The sequence below is a fragment of the Batrachochytrium dendrobatidis genome, assembly GCF_000203795.2.
Source record: "Batrachochytrium dendrobatidis JAM81 unplaced genomic scaffold BATDEscaffold_1, whole genome shotgun sequence".
Lineage (NCBI taxonomy): Eukaryota > Fungi > Chytridiomycota > Chytridiomycetes > Rhizophydiales > Batrachochytrium > Batrachochytrium dendrobatidis.
In genome coordinates this window covers 3,244,312-3,266,090 of record NW_006281099.1, presented here as the reverse complement: position 1 = coordinate 3,266,090, position 21,779 = coordinate 3,244,312, and the positions used below count along the sequence as shown (strand labels likewise).

Genomic DNA, 21,779 nt, shown 5'->3' with positions numbered 1-21,779 from the left:
GAATAAGATTTTCAGTTTGGATTTGAACCAAGCATTTGAACATACACTGTCAATCTTGACCCTTTTAGGGCTAACCACCCTAGCCCTGTGCAGATCTACTTTAGCATACAACACCTTACCGTGTATTCATACTGGCCCTTATCCCTGATCTGCGGAATAAACACATAGCAATAATGTATAAAAATATTCTAATCGATTGTTGTGATGGTTATAAAAGCAGGCTCGTTGACCTCCAATAATACATACATAGTTATACTTGATCAAATGAAATTCACACACATCTCAGCCTTTACAATTGCAGCCTTGGCCACCAGTGTCCATGCCATTTTGCCACAATCCAGCGAGACAATCGACTCTGTTGATCCAAGTCCAAGTCCAAGTCTAAATAGCCAAAGTGTTCCACAAGCAACAGGTGGTCCGGAATTTCCGAGTACTTCAACAACTCAAGGTCCTGGCGGCAGTCAAAATAATCATCCAAACCAAACTCCCGGAGCTCGTATAAAGTCTTATAATCTCGGTGGGCTTTTACGTGGTATTGGGAAAAAATACAGACTTGGTCGTCAAAAAACCAAAAACCAATATGAACGAGGTGGCAAGATTGATTCACTATTGATGGCAATTACAAATATACCGGGATTTTCACAATCGGGCTATCAAGGTGGTGCTCATGGATCCACATATCTTGTTAAGAAAAACTCAAGGCAGCACCAACGTGCTGCCGAAGCAATACTGAAAGGCATGGGTTCTGGACCAAATCTTCAAGAAACCAATTTTAGAGCGGAATTGGCTTTATTTTGGTCATACCTTGGTAGCTACGAAAGATGGATCTATGATATTTTAAGTCTTGTTAATAGATTTACACCCGATAGTCAACTAGCATCCGAGTTTGTCGACGATCTTCGAGAGATTTTGGACAAGCTTATGGAAATTTTCAAATTGCTTCGAGTAGAAATTTACGAGGAAATACTTGGTTTAAATAGGAATCCAAGTTTAATTGGAGAGGTAATTGAAGATATACTCAGTCTAGTAACCCAGTTTATTAGCAGGCAAACGGATCTACAAGAGCTGCTTGAAAGATTATTCAGTCATCATTCTAGAGGTGACTGGTATAACACGAATTTGAAACCAGAATTGGATTTATGGCTCCAAAAGTTTAAAACATCAATGCAAAGATATAATGCATAAAGCTACATCCAACTACTTTATCAAACTACTGACATGGTTTGCAAGTCAACTGTGATTTGTTTCCATAATCATCAACTGATTTGAATAAACCATTGCATTTACAATTTTGATCGAGTTTATAATGTTTGTAAATTGGGTTGGATGTGAGTCATGGTTGATGACTGATGACTGATGGTTGAAATACACTAATATTTGTATTACATCAATCGCAATAGTTGCACAACTGGTAATATACATGATATTGGCATCATACTCTGTCAAGTTGTACAACTACGCACACACACATCAAGAATCCCAAATCAGATAGTCAAAATAGTATTTTGAATTTGGCAAACAGCTTGTCAAGTCGTTTGGATCCATCGAGACATTCAAGCAGCAGTTTACAGCAGCAGCTCTTGGTGTATTCGGATCTGGTTGGGTATTTCTTACTTGGACTCCTTCGAGTTCTACCATGTCGATCGTGACCACTGCCAATCAAGATCATCCCGAGTTTGCACCTCAGTTTGCAGGTACTGGTGCCATGACTTTACTTGCTCTTGATGTCTGGGAACATGCCTACTATGTCAAATACCGCAATGTTCGTGCCAACTACGTTGCTGCCTGGTGGAATGTCATCAACTGGACCGATGTTTGTACTCGTTTCCAAGGCGGTGCTGCCAAACTGTAAATCAACAGCAACAACATTGATCATTGCAGCATTTATATTTTGTCAAGCAATCCAACTTGATATCATGAATCAATACAAGATTGTTATATCGATATGCTGATTTTATTGGCTTTTTGATCTGAAAACAACCATTTTACAATATACTCACAAATATATCGATTCAGAGTCACGGTTTGGATATAGTAACGGCATTGCAGAGTGTATGATCTGATGACCAGAAACTGTCATTGGATCACTGTTGGCTGTAGTTTCAGTTTCAGTTGTAGTGGTTGGAATGTCATATACACGACTGATCTCTTGTGAAAGTGCGGATAAAGCCTGTTTGCTATTCACCATACACATGGTTGCTGGCCATATCATGAACCGTGATGGAATTTTGTACAGTCGAACAAGCTCCACCATTGAGTTTATGAATGCATCTCGAACCAAGAGCGGACAGTCCAATCGAGTCCCACTTTGTTCTATATTCAATAATTATGAGTTTACTGATGGTCACTGTATTGATCCATCATCTGCAGTAATTTAAATGTGTTTACCTAAAGAAACCGCATCGTCTATGCCATTCATCTCAAGAACATGAACAGCATCTTTGGCGGTTTTGTACTGCACAACAGTGAATACATGCAAAGAGTGAGCCTTGCTTTTTTTGAGTAGTTCAGACACGGAGAGTGACAAGGCTAATAGTTGAGCACAACTTGTGAGACAAGTATGCACTGCAAGCCAGACAGTCTAATTCAACACAGTTGGTTTGTATTAGATGAATAAACCAATCGTATTGCATGTATGCCGAGTCAGCACAATGGCTTCATGCCAACTCATGCCATCAATCAAACATTGGTCAAACTTACAGGAACAGCATCGGCTCCATTCACTGCTGAGGATGCGAGCTGATAGATAGTGCCAGATACTACAATACTTTCTAAATCAGAAACACTGCCGACTCTATGGATCTTGGTTTGCTCTTGTTGTGGTTTGATTGCAGTAGCATCTGGCCAGCACAATCGAGCAGTAAACGACTGGCCAGTGAGTTGGTTACTCGATACTGGCAAAAGACTGGCATCAAGATGCACTAGATCGTTGTATACAAAAAACACTCTTGCATTCTGTGGAATCACTAATGCATCTGCCAATGAGAGCAGTGGCATATTCGCATCAGTGGTCGATACAACTGGCACAACCAACATTATCTGCAGTTTAAAATGGTGGATTGGATAAACTCGAGTTGAACATTTGACTTTTGCTTTTAGATACTTTTATATACTTTTCAGATACTTTCAGATACTTTGTACTAATATTGGTGTGCAATTCATGGAAATACAAACAATATAATTCCAACTATAATCAAAGACTTGACATGATTTGGTGGCAGTAGAATGCATTTTTATGCAGATTTCTACGGTAAAGTCCAATTATTGTATATGTTGCTATATGCCATTGTGCACAACACTGTAAACAGTGAGTTGAATTTGTCATCATGATCGACTAGAGTGTTTTAGATTGCAAAGTGGATTGAACAGCGCTGCAATAGTTTAATTGCTCGTCCTGTCCTGAGGACCACCGAATGCATCAGAAAACATTGATCAAGACTATTTATCTCATGAGTCGACCATCGTTGAGCTGGGCAGTATCAACAGCCGCTACACTATGCAACTTGACAAGACCGGTGTATCGCTACCATCGAATTGCATCAATCACAAAGCATGAATGGTTCAATGCAACCAGACCATCATACTTGACTGGTAGCATACATACATCATATTGCGCTACTCGCCATCATTCGATATCCAGCAACGACTCTGATTCTCCAGTAGACGCAGGCTTGAATGTCTCTGCAGACAGAATGATCATTGGCTTTACATGTAAAGTCTGTAAACATCGCTCTTATAAATCCATGTCAAAAAAGGCTTATACGACTGGCGTGGTTATGATCAAATGCGACGGATGTAAAAACACACACTTGATTGCTGATCATTTGGGATGGTTTGATTCAACGAAACCGCCCGGAACGATTGAGGATATTATGCGAGAAAAAGGAGAGACTGTTAAACGAGTGCAGTATCCTATGCAATATCACATTAGTAAAAGCAATGCGACCAATAAAGATGACTCGACTGAACACGACACTGATGTTGATACGAGCATGACTGGAATGTCAGAATGGCATCCTGATGCGACTGCAGATGCGATTGAAAATGTGATTGCAGATGCAGAAACGGATATGATTACATTGCAAGAACAAAATGATGAATCTATCAAGAACCAAACTCGGATAAAATAAATCGTTATATAGTCATTAAACTTTGCTCGTTATGGGTGTCATCGAGTTGATATCATGACTCAAATGCCAATATCTGTTAAAATTCTCCGCGGCGAATTTCGATTATGGCCAATGATATGTCTGCATTTATTTGATTCATGTCACGTGTAATGTGCACGTTTAAACTGTTTGTTTAAAAAGAAAATTTGTGGTTTTCAATCCACCTCACTAACAAATTCTTTGGTGAGGCTGTATTGCTGCCTATTTGGTTGTGCCATGAACTGGTTTTTGAATAATCAAAATCTCATCATAATATGGTGTCACTACAAATTCATAAGAGCGCTGCACTTTTTGGCATCTACTTTGTATAGATCAGTCAAATGATTCAAGTCTACAAACTCGGTCGATTCATTGGAAGGACGCTGTTCACTACACGATGATTAAACGTTGCACTTTCAGAATTACTTTCCTTTGGAATATATTCTGTTATATTGCTTCATGAATCTCTCATTTCTCATTTGCTTATCTAGGCAATTGAGTGGTGAGAGACACTCGTGCTGAGCAACTTGCCATTTACCCATAGCCTATGCTGTAGTCGATCATGTATTTTGTGTAAATACTCATGGTGTCATGGGATTTGCTATATAAACGATGGCTGTTTTGTTTCGAGTATTTGCACTAGTATACTGTATTGATTAGCGGATGGCTATGGGCAAACTCCTATGAATCACTGAGATGCAGCCCAGCTACTGTATTTTTCAATACTTTGCTGCTCTTGTTTTGTCAGTGACACTCTTATGGAGTTTTGAGCAGTCTTGTTTTCTTATAATATTTATTTACTTACCTGTTGTGTATGTCAATATTTTATCGATTGATTTGTTTGATCTTGCTATATTATTGGGTATTGGCAGCCATGGTTCGTGTTTCCGTTCTTGCCGATTGTCTCAAGTCCATTGTCAATGCCGAAAAGGCCGGCAAGCGCCAGGTTCTTATCCGTCCTTCTTCAAAGGTTATTGTCAAGTTCCTTTGTGTGATGCAGAAGCACGGTAGGTTTATTTTTGTGTTTTATATATATATTCGACGATATAACTGGACGTTGTCGGACGGAATTGTCGGTGGACACCCGTTTTTTAAGTCTTCGATATAATGAAATGTGAAGCCCTTACACCCCTAGTGTGTTACACCATCGCACTCGGGTTTTAAGGCATCACGATATTTTTGTATATTTTGCTCGTGATACCGATTTTTATTCAGCAATCTCACTCTAATCTTTGCTTGATAAACTAGGTTACATTGGCGAGTTTGAAATTGTTGACGATCATCGTTCCAACAAGATCGTTGTCCAGCTTCTTGGCCGTATTAACAAGTGCGGTGTTATTTCTCCTCGCTTCAATGTCAAGCAAAAGGATATTGAGACCTGGATCAACAACCTTCTTCCATCCCGTCAGTTTGGTTTCATTGTTTTGACTACATCTGTTGGTATCATGGACCATGAGGAGGCTCGTCGCAAGAAGACTGGTGGCAAGATTCTAGGTTTCTTTTACTGAGTCAATAAACTGTCTCGAATAATATATTTATTGAAATTGTTTCCATATCGTTACTGGCTAGCTGTGAGTTTTTTGGTCCTGTAAGCAAAGATATGTGCTATTGGATGAATTTTGTCAGATTCTAGTTACCATCCTCGACCGAATTTTCGCTGTAACCATGGATTTTCTAAAGCCTATATTCAAGCTGAGCATCCGCCAGGTGTGTTGAGTATTAGTATTGCTCATGCTATCCTTGTAGACTGGACTACTCTCATGCTTAAAACGGCAGCAAGAGCAGACTGTTGTCAACACCACCCTTGCAGCAGCAACATACCACTGATTTGCCATGATTCGATACAAGATGATATATGACCCTACTTTAATGCACCTTTGATCTAACCCAGTCCTGTCATGTATGGAATTCAACACTGTCTAGCTAGCAGCTCAACTACTACAGTTTTTCATGATTGTTTCTTCAGCATTGATGATCTGGAAGACCATGGCAGTTGGATTCAACTCCGAGTCTCCTATTGTCGTGGTTCTCAGGTACACCAAGCACTTTTGAGCAAACAATTGACATGAATAGACTAAAGCGAATGATTCAAACTAACTCCTTTGCAACTCTGACTGATTTATGAATCCAGCGAGAGTATGGAACCGTCATTTCAGCGTGGTGATTTACTTGTACTGTCAATGTTTTCGGATCCGATCCGAGTTGGTGATATCTGTGTTTACAAAATCAAGGGCAAAGATATTCCCATTGTTCATCGTGTATTGGAACTCCACGAAAGGTAGTGTATGACTTTTAACGATACTGATCTAGTGATTGCGAGGCTATGTTATCTTTATTCATGGTGGATGTGACTAACATGTATACATTGTATGGTTTTTATCATGTTGTTTTCTGACATGTGCTTAGTCAAACGAGCAACAAGACACTGATATTGACCAAGGGTGATTATAATCCTGTGGATGACCGTGGTCTTTACAATCGTGGACAGCTATGGATCGAGCCAGAGGACGTTGTTGGTCGCGTCGTTGGGTAAGTCGAGTGTTTGATCCAAGCTGAATATTCAAGAGGCTGACCTTTTGGAATGTGATTTAGACATATTCCATATATGGGCATGCTTACCATTATACTCAATGATTACCCACAACTCAAAGCAGTGATGCTTGGTTTCCTTGGGATATCTGTGTTACTCAACAAAGAATAAAAGGTGTTTGTCCAAAACGAAATTCAGTGTTGATCTGTTAATGTTATATATATTGTGTCCAGTATGAGACAAATAGAGGGTAAAAAACATTTTACTAGTACACACGGAGGGCTCAGAATGCCCTCAAAGATAGGCCGGAAGTAGATTAGAACTAGACAATGCAGCGTAATAGGGAATCTGCTCTGAAAATACAAATTATTCCCAATAGATGCCATTGAAAAGGCTGATTTAGCGCATTAGAGTGCCATTAAACCAAAAAGGCCAGCCATGGCAGTAGCAACAAGCATAAAGGGTAGCGAGGTAGTGACACCTTCAACTCCACCATTTGGAACGGACACACCACCAGCACTATTACTGCCACCAGAATTAGTACCACCACCAGATTTGGGAGGAAGTGGAGCATTGCTAGTAGGCTGCGATGCAGGAGCCGAGGCGAGGTCAGGGTTAGCCGCACTAGCAGGCCACTTGGGAACAGGCTGGTCATTGTCATCGTAGCATTGAATGTCAATGTATTCATAAGTGGCAGATAGAACGGTCTGCGATCCCCACGGAATAGGGCCACCAGCCCAGTTGGAAGTACCGGCATTTGGAGATGCGCCACCATCCCACACAGAGATCTGAATGAGAGAAGGAGTTGATGGATACCATTTTTCTCCAGGCGGAGTCAAGGGCGAAACAGAAGTATTCTTATTCAGAGTGCGCAGGATCTTGCCATCAATACCCCATGAAAGAGTATCGTGTTTCCAATCAATGATGTAGTCATGAGCCACACCCGTATCACCACTGCTAGCACCAGCAGCAGGAGGAATAGTCTCAGTAGTAGAGTGGATTGCAAACTCTTGGATGCCTTTATAAAACACATTAGTCTGAGCAGTCGTCTTTGAAGCACCCACTGTTTCCCTGTAATGAATTAAGACAAAAAGGTTGAAGAAGCATCATTAGTATAAGCTTAACACAACGCCACTGACAATTCATTATGGGAACTCACCAGTCTATTTCATCATGACGGTCAGACATAGTAATAAAGGTGGTGACGGTTCCAGGGACGCTCAGAGCAGTAAACCGAGCAGTGATTTTGGCATACTGAACATATCGAGTAGTGGACAAACGCACACCATCGGCAGCAGTTCCAGCAGGGTTTTTTTTAAGCTGCAAACTTACACCGCCAGTGGGATTGAATACCACTGCTGCCGAGCCATAATCAATGAGAGCATCATAAGTGGCGACATTCAGGTCAGGTATAGTAGTTCCAGGATGTAGGTTGGCATAGGTACGACGAGGATCGAAGTTGATTCGACCACTAATGCAGTTTCCAGTAACATTGGCTTGGCCATTTACAGAAACAGCTAGCAGAGCAAGTGTAGCGGATAGAAAAGATACGACAAGCATTTGCCTATTAAAGTGACAGAGATGGTGCTATATAAAGTAAAGATGGTTTCAGCAAATGTTTTACAAATACAAGCCAATAGTATAATAGGGGTAACTGATAGCTGAGCCATTCTACCAAATTACGTTGAAACAGGCCAATCAAACACGTTGATTCTGGCCTACTGTTTGAAATACCCGCAAACCACAGCCTGTTGCAGCAATGGGCTGAGGTTGTCAAGCATGGCTGGAGCAAGAGCCCATGCTATTGGCATAATGGGCTTCAAGTCTAGAAAATGTGCTGATTTAAAGCATAATGGCTTAGTTTTGTTTGATGGTTTTAATAACTAAACAACACAGTTTACCTTGGCTGGCTTTATATCTCGGTTTCACTTGTGCTAAAGTTGTCCTAATGGTCAGGATTGACTGAAATGGGTTTGACTCGAGTAGTTATATATACTTGTTTTTTCCTGTAGAGATGCTACCAAATAGACATGCGGATGAACAACCTGAAGTCGCTTATTGCGGCAATAGCATGAACACAATATTACTTGTAGCATGGATGAATCTATCAGATTAATCCGATAAAGCAAAGCTACCGAATGACGGATATAATATATACATGTAGATCCAGTAGTACACAGGTGTTGGAGATTCCGATATTTGATAGATAAAAATGATTCATCCGCAAGTCATGGAGCGCACAAGTAAAGATTATCCATCGCCGATTCCATCAAGGCAGTTGCAAGGGAGAGCTGGCCATCGCTATATAACTGCCAAAATGCAACTGGTTTTCTGATATTTTTATCTTGATCACTCAACACTTATTAGCATTTGAAATGGCCCCCATTCAACAACACCACCAAGTCGTCGTTATTGGCTCTGGTCCTGCTGGCCATACTGCTGCCATCTACCTTGCTCGTGCTAACCTCACTCCTGTCATGTTCGAGGGCTTTCTTGCTGCAGGTTCGTATCTGTTTTGATCTAGTGACTCAATCTACACCTGGCTTTCCAATCTCTATCTAGTGACATACTGCCTCAGTTGGCAGCTGTTTATATACTTGCCATTCACATTGATGTTTTGGGTTGTACTTTACCCATGATCCGCTGATAATTTACAGCCGTATATTCATGTAAAATGGATTATTTTTTGTATTTATTCTGCAGTGATTACTTTGGAATAGACAGTGGTTAAATATTCGTTACGCTCTGCTATTAGAATGACTAGTTCAATACACTTTCAAATACAGCATCCATCACATAATGCAGACTGTAGTTTTGAACTGAGATGATCCCTTTTTCCACTTTTGGCATAGCCATACATTGTGCGATCACAGCAATCCAGATATTGAGCTCGACTATTCTCGATACAAGTCTGTACAAATCCATCCTTGTTGTATCTTAATGTCAGATACATTCGCGCTCTAGTTCAAAAGAACAAGGATTGCATGTCTTGGGAATACAACTGTGCATACCAACCACCAAAAGACTAGTAAACCTTGTCAAACAGTTCATGGCACAATATTGTCCAGTAAATTTGGTGCAAATTATATATTTTGAACCCCTTGTTTAATATTCTATGTGAATATGACTAAATGTTTGATCTAGTTGTATTTGCTTACTCCTATGCTCTTTTATTTGGATCCTGCAATCAGCACCAAGCATTTGCTTTGGATATTTTAGTCTGCTACTCAACTAACTCTTATTCCATTTTCTGAATCTCATTTAATAGGTGTTGCTGCCGGAGGTCAGCTCACAACTACCACTGAAATTGAAAACTGTATGTTTTGATGTGTTAAATCATAATGCAGTCTTTTGTCAAATTCGATATTTGATTAATTAATCGGCTTAATGTTTAAATATTGACCCTCAAGTTCCTGGATTCCCTGAAGGTCTCAGTGGACCTGAACTTATGACTCGGGTATGCCATTTACATTATGACAATTATATAAATTACAAAGTGCACTACCTTTTAATTCAAATATGCTATTTTTTCAACATCTGCTGCTTTATTCAATTGTTTAGATGAGAGAGCAATCCATCAAATTTGGCACTACCATTCATACCGAAACCATTTCTCGTGTTGATCTATCCAAACGTCCATTTAAGCTATGGCGCGAAGGATCAGAAAAGGATGAAGATGCGATCCTTGCAGACTCGGTTGTAATTGCCACTGGAGCTACTGCCAAGCGGGTATGTATTTGGATACAAGGTTAGATTTGAGTATAAGCAAACACGACTTACACTATTTTGCTTGGTCCGTCATTTCAGCTCTTTATTGAGGGTGAGGATGTCTATTGGCAAGCAGGTATCTCTGCATGTGCTGTTTGTGATGGCGCAGTTCCAATTTTTCGCAACAAGGGTAAGTGTTTAGTACTTGGGTTGTTTCAACTTCACACTGCTCATTTGCAAACCTAGTTGTATTTTGATGGACAACTGATGATTGCATTGAATCTTAGTTCTTGCGGTTGTTGGTGGTGGTGATTCTGCTTCTGAAGAGGCAGTTTTTCTCACAAAGTATGCTAGCAAGGTGATTGTGCTTGTGCGTCGCGACAAGCTCCGAGCATCCAAGGTTATGGCCGATCGTCTTTTGAAGCATCCTAAAATTGAAGTCATGTGGAACAAGGCTCCTATTAAAGCAGAGGGTGAACGACTTCTCAACAATCTTGTGATTGAGGACACTGTAACCAAAGCTCGTAGCAACCTTGCCGTTAATGGACTTTTTTATGCCATTGGTCATACACCCAACACAGACATTTTTAAGAATCAGTTGAAACTGAGAGATACTGGGTATATTCAGGTATTTTCTAATCAAGACGTGCCATCGACGTATACCAGTGTGGAGGGAGTGTTTGCTTGTGGGGATGTTCAGGATCATACCTATCGACAGGCCATTACTGCTGCTGGATCTGGATGTATGGCCGCACTGGATTGTGAGAGATGGCTAGAAAGCCAGCACTAGATGAGTTGATTCCTCGAATGCTTTGCTGGGTTAAAGAGAAATAAACAGCGTTACTTTTATTCAAATCAGCCGACTTTTTGTAAACACGTACAAGAATCAGACTTACAAATATTTTTATTATATTGAAACATTTTTATGAAAAGAATGCAGGTCCAGGTGGAAAGGCACTCGAGCATATCATGTCAGCCCGAATGATAATAAGAATGTGTAGGCTAGACATGATATAGACTCGTATTAAAAGCGTATCAGATTGAAATGCAAAACAGTAGGACAGCAAAAGAGCTATCAACAGCCTCGACACATCAAGCAATACATTCAACATAGCATCCGCTTCATATACACTCAAATTTTAATCTGGCCCAATGTCTTGATCTAAAACTCAAGAAAGTATTTACACAGTTTCTTCAAAGTCTTCGCAGTAAAGGAACCTGGTTAGACGTTCGTCAAGCAGTATATCCAGTCGTGCAAGGGTGGTCAATACATGAAGTACACGATCTTTATCTGCCGATATAGTTTGAGGCAAATAGGTCTTGATGTGAGATAATGCATCTTCAACTGTGGTGGCATCATGCAAAACCGTTTGTTGACCTATACATGATTGTCAGGTTTAGTAAATTGCTATCCAATCCAACATGTAGTTACAGTCTTGATAATTGAATACAAAACATGGCATACCTAGATTGTTACACATGAGTTTCCATCGCGGACTTTGACAAAATCTACTGAATGCGTCATTGAGTAGTCCAGCAACATGATCAAATGCATCCCGGTAGCACTCGATACTTCCAGACTGGATGACATGCAAGACTTTTTTGCGAATTTTGTGAGACACATTGAGTTCAAACGACGCATTTGGAGCAAAGTAAATGGCATACATGTCCTGTGCAGCTTGTGAACACTCTTCTGGTGTAGCATACGAGTGATGTCGAAATAGCTCGACATCCAATAAAAAAAACTACAAGATACAAGCGTTAGTATTCAAATAAGCAGTCTATAAACAGCGATGAGCCAGATTATACCAGATTTTCAATCGACTGTTCTTGCAGCAAATGGGTGATAAAGTAGCAGAGTGGAAGACAACTCAGAAGCATGACAGACAGTCCTTCACGGGAAATACTCTTGATGCTGACATCTGTAGGATCACGTAGTAAACGAGATGCTGTCATATGAGTCTCTTCCCATGCGATTGCAGCGGCAGTACGAAGCGAACGTTTAATACTTTGAGAAAGAGTTATATTTGAGCATGTGCTGGTGCTATGGCGACTAGTGATGGTAGAAACAGAACCACTGGATGTACTGGATCCGATGTTGCTGGTTGCTGGCTGAAACAGGTTTGGAGTGTTGCTCTGCGCGACTGTAGAATCAAGATTGGACGACTTGATCGAGTTGGACCGAGTCTTGAAAAAAGAACGAAGTTTCGATGGACGTTTTCGTGGTTCGGATGGTGACGGGAAAGACATGGCAGGAAAAAAAGACGGCAGAGAGGGCAATGGAGGGATGATAGGCTCTGCATCATCTGGCTCGGACTGAACAGGCAAAGCCAAAAGAGTAGTGTCGGATGGATGAGACGGAAAGAGTTGCGACATGCACTGCATTTTTGAAAGACTCTCTGTGCCAGGTGCAGCAGACGATTGCATCTGATGAGAAGCAGCGCATGCAATAGAGGCTGCTCCGTGGGTATAAGTGTTGACCTCATCACTTGTAATGGGATATTTATACAAGCTGTCTTTGCCGACAGCAGCGACCGATTCACTCGATTGAGAGCTAGGACTGCTGGTTAGATTAGTCATTGTAGTAAACGGTATGGACTCGTTTGAAGAACTTGCAGCAGAAAACCTTGTAGCCATGTGCACATAGGATGATGAAGGAGAAACGTCGATTGGATCCAAGGTAAACTGTTGTGCCAGAGCCTCTGATGCAGCCTGAGCCAAGACACTTATGTCTGCATTGGAGAATGTCATGAACTTGGGTCGCTGTGTACGATAGCTGAGCAACGCCAATGATATTGGAGTGGAATGCATTGAACCGGACATAAGACTCGAACATTCTGTATATTCATTCCTCAGCGATGATGATTCAGATTTGGCAGCAGTGGATAGTGCAGACATGGATGCCAAGACTTTTTTGGATATCTGCGATGTCGTCATTGCATGTCTGAGAGCAAGATCCATATCGTTGGTCTTCTTTGGCTGTCTTGTAGGCTGATTCTTTGTTTCATCAAACGCAACGGCGGGATTGGGGTTGCCTACATCAACCTTACTGTCAAACCTTGAAGCTCCTTTAGCGACCTTGGAAGTCGATGTCCAGCCTAACGAAGGCAGTGCAAACATGGTTGGCATTGCTAGTATAGTAGTGAGAGCGGCTGCGAGAGTTATGGAGTGATTGCAATCGATTGTCCAGCTGCTTGTCAATATAACATGAAACCTTGACTAGGTTAAGGTTGAGAATCAACAAGTTTGAGTAGTGTTTGATGCTGGGCGCGAGTCAATGGCAGTTATGCCTGGTAATAATAGGGAATCGGATTGCACCAAATATCTTGGGTTTAGGATTAAATAAATCCAGCTTGTTACAAATCCAACGCAAGAAACCAAGCCCAAGACTAACATAGCCTTTCATCAAGGTGTTAGCGGTCATTTGCCAAATGAATGCGATTTGTTTGCACTGCCTTGGTTTACAACAACAAGAAAGCGGCAGTCCAAGTGCTAAACTACAATCAAGTGCTGTCCAAGCTGTTGCGGTCAGCTCTTGCTATCCATTCGTACCTCGGTTTGTTTGAGAATCGATGGTCAAGTAGTCCAACCCGATTGTCATTGGCTTATCCATCTGCATAACCGTGGGGTGGTGTAGATCACAAGTGCATCTTGTATGTTATGATTCGCTATCTTGAATGCTACTTTCAAATCCTGCAAAGGTTTTGACCAGCCCTTGCTTGTCTATTGAAGCACAAATGGTACCTGAAATGCATTATATCTCGTCCATTAACATCAATCCATTCCAAAAGCCACATCTGCTCAGTACCCATCTCTAACTTGACCTCTGCCGTTGCTTGCAACCAGTGTCAATTGTTTGATCACACTTGTGTGGTATAGCCAAATATTAAAAAGGCTTGTGTTTTACCCATCCAATTGAAAACACAATCATTAAAGCAGGGCTATCAAATACAAAAAATAGAACTTTTAAATGAATAAGCAAAATGCAGTTAATTTACGTTTGCTGCTTGAAAGCCTTGATATGGCTATAAGCAAATATACTTGAAACTAAAAATGTGAAAATGCAAAGCATTGGTCAAGTTAGATCCGTGGGTGTTTGTTAGATAAGAAGATGTATGACACCAACTTATCCTTGATAAACACATTGATGCGACCGCGGATTGCCTGAATTTGTAATCTACGATTGTGTCCCAATAAAGTCGACTCTGCCGGCACTGCACTGTGTAAAAGAGCCTCTGTTTTGCGCGCAGTGGCTTCGTGGTGTAGTACTGTATGCTTTCCCAAATCTCGCTTCATGTCTTGAAAATACCGACCTGCAGCAAATCGAGTATACGCTCCATCCAATAGCAGCATCATCTCCTGCATAGGCTTACTAAAGCATTTGATCGAAGCAGTCTTGATCCCCGTTGCAACTGCCATGCGTACCTTTTGCGACACATTCAGCTCAAATGGCGCATCAATTTTAAAATACAGTGCATACAAATCATATGCAGCCTGCTGCATCTGTTCGTTACTTGCATATACTGTATGCTCAAATTGGCTGGCATCCAAAATAAAAAATAGAATCTCTGGGGTATGATTCTTGAGAAGACTCAGCATAAAGTAGCATAACGGCAAGTTACTCATAAGGATAGACCATAGTCCATCGCGTTCAATCTGCTGAACCGAAACATCAACTGGACATACTTCTCCAAAAATTGCAGCAATCTTACGAGTCGATGCACCCCGTGCCGAGTTGTAAGGGCTTGTTGAAATCAATGAGCTGGAGTCAGATTGAGACGAAGCATTGCCCGAGAGTGAGCCGATTGTGTCTGAAAACATGATAGGACGAAAGGTGTGCAGTTTGGGTTGAGATGGTGCAAAATGTTCGAGTTTGGCATCCAGTTTGCGAAGCTTGTCATCAATCAGAGTAGTGCTACTAGAAGATCGTTTGCACGCTGCGTTCTTGGTATCCACAGACAGAGAGTCAGGAACACGAGGTCGAGTTGAAGCAGTGTGTGTAGTGTTTGAAGAAGTAGAAGCTAGTGGTAAAGTTGCCAAGGACTGCTCTGCTGCAAGTGGCACGCTAGATGCAGAGTCGACTTGGCTGGTATCTGTGCTTAGAGTAGAGCAAGAGTCGTGAATGGCCGACTGGCAATAATGAGCCCACGACACCAGCGAGTCTACCGACATAGGACGAGGCATATGCTTGATTGAGTTTAAAAGAGATTCGACCTTTGCTGTCTGTACATCAGTGAGGGATGCATTGGATCGTTTTGTTTCTTCTACCAATCGCTTCAGCCAGTTTGAGCTAGGAGTATACAAAGACGCAGCACTTCCATGCGAGCCTCGCCGAGTGCGATGGTATTGATGGCTGGCAAGTACGTTGCTGGTTTCCAAGTACCGCGAGTTATCAATAGCCGCTTGGGCTCGACCACACGGGGAGTGCAGCTTTTGAGGCGAGAGAAGTAACGCATCTGCAACCAATGAGGGACGACTACCCATACATTGCGGCGCCACAAGCTTGGTAGAATGGGCAGTTGCCAGCGGTGCAGTTGGGTTTAAACTCGGATGGGTTGGCTGGCGCAATGCATTGGTTTGTATAGATGGAGTGTGCACTTCTACAACGGGCAAATCAATCAGAGTCACACATGAGGAGGACTGAGAAAGTGGCACAGAAGGTGCATTAGTTGTTGTGACTAGCATGGGTGTTGAGTGATGAAAAGTGTAATCACCGTCCTTTGAGGGACGCAAGCAAATAGTGTCACCGCAATCCATATCATCGCCTGAAGTTGGGGTTGCTGGAGTACTGGCACTCGAGCCGGTGGGTGAAGATGCATTGAATTCGGATTTTGAACAGATGGATGACGATGGTGAGCTCGGGAGTGACGGAGCAGCAGTATGGGCTCCAAAGAAGGCCTTGAGCTTGGCGGTAGACCCACTCCCAGCAAGAATGGGTATGCGTTGCTCGCCGAAAAAGCGTTTGCATTTGTCCTTTGAACGAGAGTCTCGAGCGTAATAGGTGGTGTTTAAGTCGATCGTCATGTTCTTACTGGCTCTCCATGAGGTTACATTTGCAAAGGCAGGATCAAGCATTTGGTGTGCAAATGACAGGGATGATGGTGCAGTGGACACATGTCTATTTGAGCTGGTCATTTTAATTGTCAAATAGCTTCAAAGTAAATAACTAGTCGAGGTTGGAAGCCTGAGTATGTGCTCAAGTGCGAATGGCTCGAGAATGTATGTTACAGGCTATTGAGGATAAAGCCTCGCTAAACGAGAAACAAGTGTGTATTATATAGAGGATCAAGAGCGGTCAAAGCACAAATTGGGTTGAACTACAAAAGGGATTACCAGCTACAATCGTATTCGCGTAAAATAAAACACCAAATAAAAGTGCCAAAACACAATAAACAGCCAGTTTCATGAAATGATTGGTGCCAAATTTACCAGACAACATTGTGCACTCTGAATTCATTAAAGTTGGCTGGAATTTCCCCTCTGTGATTGTTTTATATAAACAAAGAAATGGTCAAAGCAACATTCACACTACAGTCTCACTTGTTCAATCCTCAACGCTCCTACTAAACGTTGCGTGACTGGCATGTATCACTATATTCTTGATACGTGCAATCCTTGTTTCTTGAACTAGAACGCGAATATATGAGACTATGATACAGCGGAAATGGGTTGTATTGAGAATAGTGAACCCAATCTTTGAATCTGAACTCGAACTTGTTGATCTCGTACAATGTATGGCTATGCTAAAAGCAAAGTAATAATCTTGACTCAAAACTATGGTTTGGTTTGTGTGCATCATATGATGGATGCTGTGCTTATTGAAGAATTGAGAGTATCTGTTCAAGAAGCAATCAATTTCTAATAGAATATCTATATCAATAAAGCCGATTTTGTTGACTACACATTTGCATCTACGAAGCATCGTCTTTCGAATGCCTTTTCCATAGAGCCTTCCATGAAGCCACGTGACAATTGCAGTAGACACAAGAGTGCACCACCACATTTTAGCCATTGTTGTGGTGATAAGCAATATACATATTGTGCAGATATGGATAATCTTGCACATTATAATCTTTGGCAAAATACAGCTTTGAGAACCCGTACTTTAACAATGTTGTGCTTTATCAGATTACCGCTGACAAAATTTGACAATCTACAGCTGTATTCACCTAAAATGAAACACGTTTGTATTTATCCTGCACTGACCATCTATTTTTCAAAATAAACAAATGATGAGTATTGTGCTTATCGAAGCGGTCAATATGTAGTAGGAAAGTACAACGACCATCATAGGACACAACCATACTATAGTGTTGAATCTACACTTTGTGCACATTTGGTAGCCATACACTGTATGATTACCAAATTCGAGCCCACATTCATGTATTGCAATCCATATGTTGTGTTTGATTGTCAATGTTGTCAATACAATCAGGTACACTCATTTGCTGTATTCTGAATCTCGGATACATTCGCGATCTAGTTTAACAAAACAATCATCATACGTATCAGGAATACAACAATACATGCCAATCACATAACATTTGATAGGAGTGTTGATCTGAATAGCAAGAGCATTTATCGCTCGTGTTTCCTATATCGCGGCAACAATCTGATTCTCTCTATTCAATACAAGACAGCGTTCCCTATTTGGTCTAGCGGCAGTTACTTGCCAAGTTTGGTATTGATTTTTTCCAATCCAAGAGCTTTGATGTTTTACGTATATAGTCTGTACACTAACTCGAAACAATCGTTCAATATCACAAACGAACAATCCACATTTTCAAGACTGCGATTCGAGTAGTTTCAAGACGAACATAAACATAGTTGTGAGTTGATACCAATTCAGTCTTTTTGAGACTCTAAAGCAATATGGTTCAAGCGTGCATGTTTAACAGTCTGACAATCCCAAGAGTTGGTTTGCTGATCCAATCAGCAGCGGACAATTTGGAAATTCTTTTCTCAATCTCAACTATTCTAATGACCGACCGCACATCAACTGGTAAAAAGAAGTCTGTCGTGGCCGATGCTGTCGCTGCAAAAATTGAAAAGGCTGCTACTGTAGGCATCAACGTCGACACTGACTATACCATCCATGTTACTGATGGCGGAGATACCGTTCGGACTGTTGAACGCATCTGCCAGGGTAAGGACAAGACTTTCTGGAGCATTAGAGTATACAAGTAGTAGTGCTGGATACAAAATAAGATGTAGCAGGACAAAAATACTGTTCAGAAACCTCTGCTTATTGCAGTGTTCCGCTTGAATAGTCAAGATGGAGAGTGTAGTGCTATTGGCTAGATGAGCCAGATTATCCATGAAATTCAACTTTCAAGTTGTATGGCTTTATTTTGATCAAAGACTTGCAACTGCATAGCTTACTGGATACATCCCATATTCCACAGCTTCCTGAACTATACTGTGCCATTGGGTAGCTTGTGCTTATCTGGAGTCGTTGTATTTGGGCCAAGTTCTAGTCTCGCTTGCAACTGTCCGAGTTTCGTGTTCATACTGTACATTCAAGTTTGAAGCTCGAGTGGTCGCTGATCATGTAACTTCTCTTTAGCATGAATCAAATTGTATTCAATACTTTAGTGAATTAACTGCTGACTTGTCCCAGTCATCTGTACCTGATCATGCCAACTGGATTTAAATCGACCTTCATAATCCCTATTTCTGGATCCTATTCTTGGATGAAATCTATACTAGTAACATCATGTTGCTAATCAGCTTGGCTATATCGATTCGTTTAATCAATTTGTAACTAACTTTCACCTTTATTTACAGTCGTCACGTCTCCATCAGTTAATCGACCCACAGATGCTCAGTTTTATTCCTTGAAGGATCCCTCCAAGCCTGATTTGGAGTTCCTTAAACAACACTTTATTCGTGAAGGTCGTCTGACTACCGAACAAGCCGTATTTATCATTAACACTGCAACCACTATTTTAAAAAAAGAGCCCAACTTGCTTGATTTGGATGCTCCTTTGACTGGTACGCCATCTTTGTATTACGTAATCTTGCTGATATTTTATCATGAATATCCGACTTGTTTTCGATATGAAATGCTGATCCACTGTAATTCGTTGATGTTATCTAGTTTGTGGTGACATACATGGACAATTTTTTGATTTGATGAAGCTCTTTGAAGTGGGTGGTAATCCTGCCGAGACTAGATATTTGTTTCTTGGCGACTATGTTGATCGTGGGTATTTTTCAATGGAGGTAAGACTTTGTAGTATGTCATTCTCGCATAAAACTATCGACTTGTGGCCATACTCTATTTTCATTAGCCAGATGTGCCAATTAATTTGCTTTTCAATACTTTTGTAATTTGTCTAGTGCGTTCTCTATTTGTTTGCGCTTAAAATATGGTATCCCAGTACACTCTTTATGCTGCGAGGGAATCATGAATGCCGTCACTTGACAGATTATTTTACTTTTAAAACTGAGGGTACGAATTGATCAACTGTTGTATTTCATTCGCTATTATTCACTGTACCATTCCACCTTTACTTTTCCAGCAAAACACAAGTACTCTGAGGAAGTGTATGAAGCAGCATTGGCTTCTTTTTGCGCTTTGCCATTGGGTGCCGTCATGAACAAGCAGTTTCTGTGTATTCACGGTGGTCTATCGCCAGATTTAAATACACTCGATGATCTTCGCCATGTATGTCATTATTGTATAGTTGTCTTGGTGCGCTACCAATTCATTTGAATCCATCTTGCTGATACATGATTTGTACTGGCATCTATATAGTTGAATCGCTTCCGAGAACCTCCAACTCATGGGCTCATGTGTGATCTTTTGTGGTCTGATCCACTAGAAGATTTTGGACAAGAGAGAACAAATGAGTTTTTTGCTCACAACAGTGTTCGTGGATGCTCATACTTTTTCAGGTTTGTCTGAATGTGTTTTGAAAAACGAGGCAATGTATACTGATCTAATGTTTTACTCACCACTTGTATCATTAGCTATCATGCGGCGTGTGCCTTTTTAGAAAAAAACAATCTTTTGTCTATTATCCGGGCACACGAAGCACAAGATGCAGGGTGAGTGCTTGTATGACCAACTCGCCAGAGACGTGTATATGCTATTTCAGGCTTTCAAAAAGCAATTCTCACATTGAATTTCATTAGATATCGGATGTATCGCAAGACTCGCACCACTGGGTTTCCTTCTGTCATTACTATCTTTTCTGCTCCAAACTATTTAGATGTTTATAACAACAAGGGTACGTTACTCTATGATGTTTTCTCTATATAGCGTCTTTATTCACCAATAATTCTCAACACGCTGCTATAATGCATTGCGATTTTATGGCTGATAGCTGCCATTCTCAAGTACGAAAACAACGTGATGAACATTCGACAATTCAACTGCTCGCCTCACCCATATTGGCTGCCCAACTTTATGGATGTGTTTACATGGTCATTGCCGTTTGTAGGCGAAAAGAGTAAGCTGGATTTGCTGCAACACGTAGTTTCTTTAGGCTTACCTAGATGCTAACATTCACTTAGTCACGGATATGCTACTTGCAATTCTTAATATTTGCAGCAAAGAGGAGCTAGCAGATGAAGATGAGATCCAGCATGTCGAGGGCGAAGAATGTATGTTTCGCGCACTGATTGCATACTGTTAATTTTTTTGAATTTAACAGCTTTGATGTGATGGCAGTGACGGAGCAAGAGCAACGTCGTGTTGTCATTAGAAACAAGATCAAGGCTGTTGGTCGTATGGCACGAGTGTTTGCAACTCTTCGTGAAGAAAAGGAGAGTATCATGGAACTCAAAAATGTACTAGGTGTTCAGCATCTTCCTCCTGGTACACTTGCACTCGGGGCTGAAGGCATCAAGCAAGGTATGACTAGGCGTTGCTGAATTTGGCAAGCCACATTGATTTTAGCAATATCTAACAGTTTTTCAATCATTTTTGTTTATGCTCAATAGCCATTCAATCGTTTGACGAGGCAAAAAGGGCAGACGAGGAAAACGAACGTCTTCCTCCACTTTTGGAAGGACACACGGCTTTGTCTGCTTCGTCATCTTCCGCTCGATTAGATGAAGTTCGACCATCATCAACCAAGCCGCGCATCAACCCGCTCAAGTTTGATGCAAAATAGCTGAAAATGCATATTGCTACAGCGTCAAAAATATGTGGACATGGATGCCCATCCTATTTTAACCTTATTAGTCTACCGACGTATTTTTGAATAAAACCTTTTACTTTCATATTCACACCACTTTAATCTAGAGTATACCAATTTTTTGGAGCAGGGTTGTATATATGGTTTCAGTCATTTGAATTATACTCGTAAGATGGTATTCTATACCACGTCAATTGGGCTTGAGCAAGGATATTGACACGTGTTGGCGATTGTCTGTTGATGCGC

General features: G+C 41.1%; 10 protein-coding genes across 10 annotated transcripts; 7 read left to right on the top strand and 3 right to left on the bottom strand.

Annotated features, from left to right (window-relative positions):
- Positions 1-1,537: 1,537 nt before the first annotated feature.
- Positions 1,538-1,852, top strand: BATDEDRAFT_9182 (uncharacterized protein; the record flags this gene model as incomplete). Its single annotated transcript, XM_006675027.1, has 1 exon — positions 1,538-1,852. A coding segment is annotated over one exon (315 nt), but the record flags the coding sequence as incomplete, so codon positions are not given.
- A 144-nt stretch (positions 1,853-1,996) lies between these two features.
- BATDEDRAFT_85943 (uncharacterized protein) lies at positions 1,997-2,997 on the bottom strand (the record flags this gene model as incomplete). The annotated part of the gene is made up of 3 exons (XM_006676051.1): positions 1,997-2,313; positions 2,389-2,581; positions 2,701-2,997. 3 exons carry the CDS (start codon positions 2,995-2,997, stop codon positions 1,997-1,999), a joined length of 807 nt encoding a protein of 268 aa, XP_006676114.1.
- A 692-nt stretch (positions 2,998-3,689) lies between these two features.
- Positions 3,690-3,902, top strand: BATDEDRAFT_7293 (uncharacterized protein; the record flags this gene model as incomplete). Its single annotated transcript, XM_006674873.1, has 1 exon — positions 3,690-3,902. A coding segment is annotated over one exon (213 nt), but the record flags the coding sequence as incomplete, so codon positions are not given.
- Positions 3,903-5,022: 1,120 nt separating this feature from the next.
- Positions 5,023-5,656, top strand: BATDEDRAFT_8648 (uncharacterized protein; the record flags this gene model as incomplete). The annotated part of the gene is made up of 2 exons (XM_006674968.1): positions 5,023-5,155; positions 5,397-5,656. The coding sequence occupies 2 exons, from the start codon at positions 5,023-5,025 to the stop codon at positions 5,654-5,656; spliced, it is 393 nt and encodes a 130-aa protein (XP_006675031.1).
- A 442-nt stretch (positions 5,657-6,098) lies between these two features.
- Positions 6,099-6,849, top strand: BATDEDRAFT_85317 (uncharacterized protein; the record flags this gene model as incomplete). The annotated part of the gene is made up of 4 exons (XM_006676337.1): positions 6,099-6,181; positions 6,280-6,426; positions 6,555-6,677; positions 6,741-6,849. The coding sequence occupies 4 exons, from the start codon at positions 6,099-6,101 to the stop codon at positions 6,847-6,849; spliced, it is 462 nt and encodes a 153-aa protein (XP_006676400.1).
- A 31-nt stretch (positions 6,850-6,880) lies between these two features.
- On the bottom strand, positions 6,881-8,308 carry BATDEDRAFT_36526 (uncharacterized protein). The gene is made up of 2 exons (XM_006675829.1): positions 7,838-8,308; positions 6,881-7,749 (listed from the first exon to the last, which is right to left on the bottom strand). Exons 1-2 carry the CDS (start codon positions 8,236-8,238, stop codon positions 7,086-7,088), a joined length of 1,065 nt encoding a protein of 354 aa, XP_006675892.1. The 5' UTR covers positions 8,239-8,308; the 3' UTR covers positions 6,881-7,085.
- Positions 8,309-9,030: 722 nt separating this feature from the next.
- Positions 9,031-11,238, top strand: BATDEDRAFT_34227 (uncharacterized protein). The gene is made up of 6 exons (XM_006675730.1): positions 9,031-9,180; positions 9,947-9,994; positions 10,089-10,135; positions 10,240-10,407; positions 10,486-10,576; positions 10,674-11,238. The coding sequence occupies exons 1-6, from the start codon at positions 9,054-9,056 to the stop codon at positions 11,174-11,176; spliced, it is 984 nt and encodes a 327-aa protein (XP_006675793.1). The 5' UTR covers positions 9,031-9,053; the 3' UTR covers positions 11,177-11,238.
- Positions 11,239-11,567: 329 nt separating this feature from the next.
- On the bottom strand, positions 11,568-13,506 carry BATDEDRAFT_22221 (uncharacterized protein; the record flags this gene model as incomplete). Its single annotated transcript, XM_006675441.1, has 3 exons — positions 11,568-11,764; positions 11,852-12,131; positions 12,196-13,506. The coding sequence occupies 3 exons, from the start codon at positions 13,504-13,506 to the stop codon at positions 11,568-11,570; spliced, it is 1,788 nt and encodes a 595-aa protein (XP_006675504.1).
- Positions 13,507-15,930: 2,424 nt separating this feature from the next.
- BATDEDRAFT_36524 (uncharacterized protein) lies at positions 15,931-16,609 on the top strand. The gene has a single exon (XM_006675828.1). It carries the CDS (start codon positions 16,226-16,228, stop codon positions 16,382-16,384), a length of 159 nt encoding a protein of 52 aa, XP_006675891.1. The 5' UTR covers positions 15,931-16,225; the 3' UTR covers positions 16,385-16,609.
- Positions 16,610-18,366: 1,757 nt separating this feature from the next.
- On the top strand, positions 18,367-21,628 carry BATDEDRAFT_18600 (uncharacterized protein; the record flags this gene model as incomplete). Its single annotated transcript, XM_006675128.1, has 12 exons — positions 18,367-18,532; positions 19,174-19,380; positions 19,487-19,611; positions 19,729-19,840; positions 19,911-20,056; positions 20,147-20,286; positions 20,362-20,439; positions 20,527-20,621; positions 20,718-20,843; positions 20,908-20,997; positions 21,065-21,247; positions 21,337-21,628. 12 exons carry the CDS (start codon positions 18,367-18,369, stop codon positions 21,507-21,509), a joined length of 1,641 nt encoding a protein of 546 aa, XP_006675191.1. The 3' UTR covers positions 21,510-21,628.
- Between the last annotated feature and the right edge of the window lie 151 nt (positions 21,629-21,779).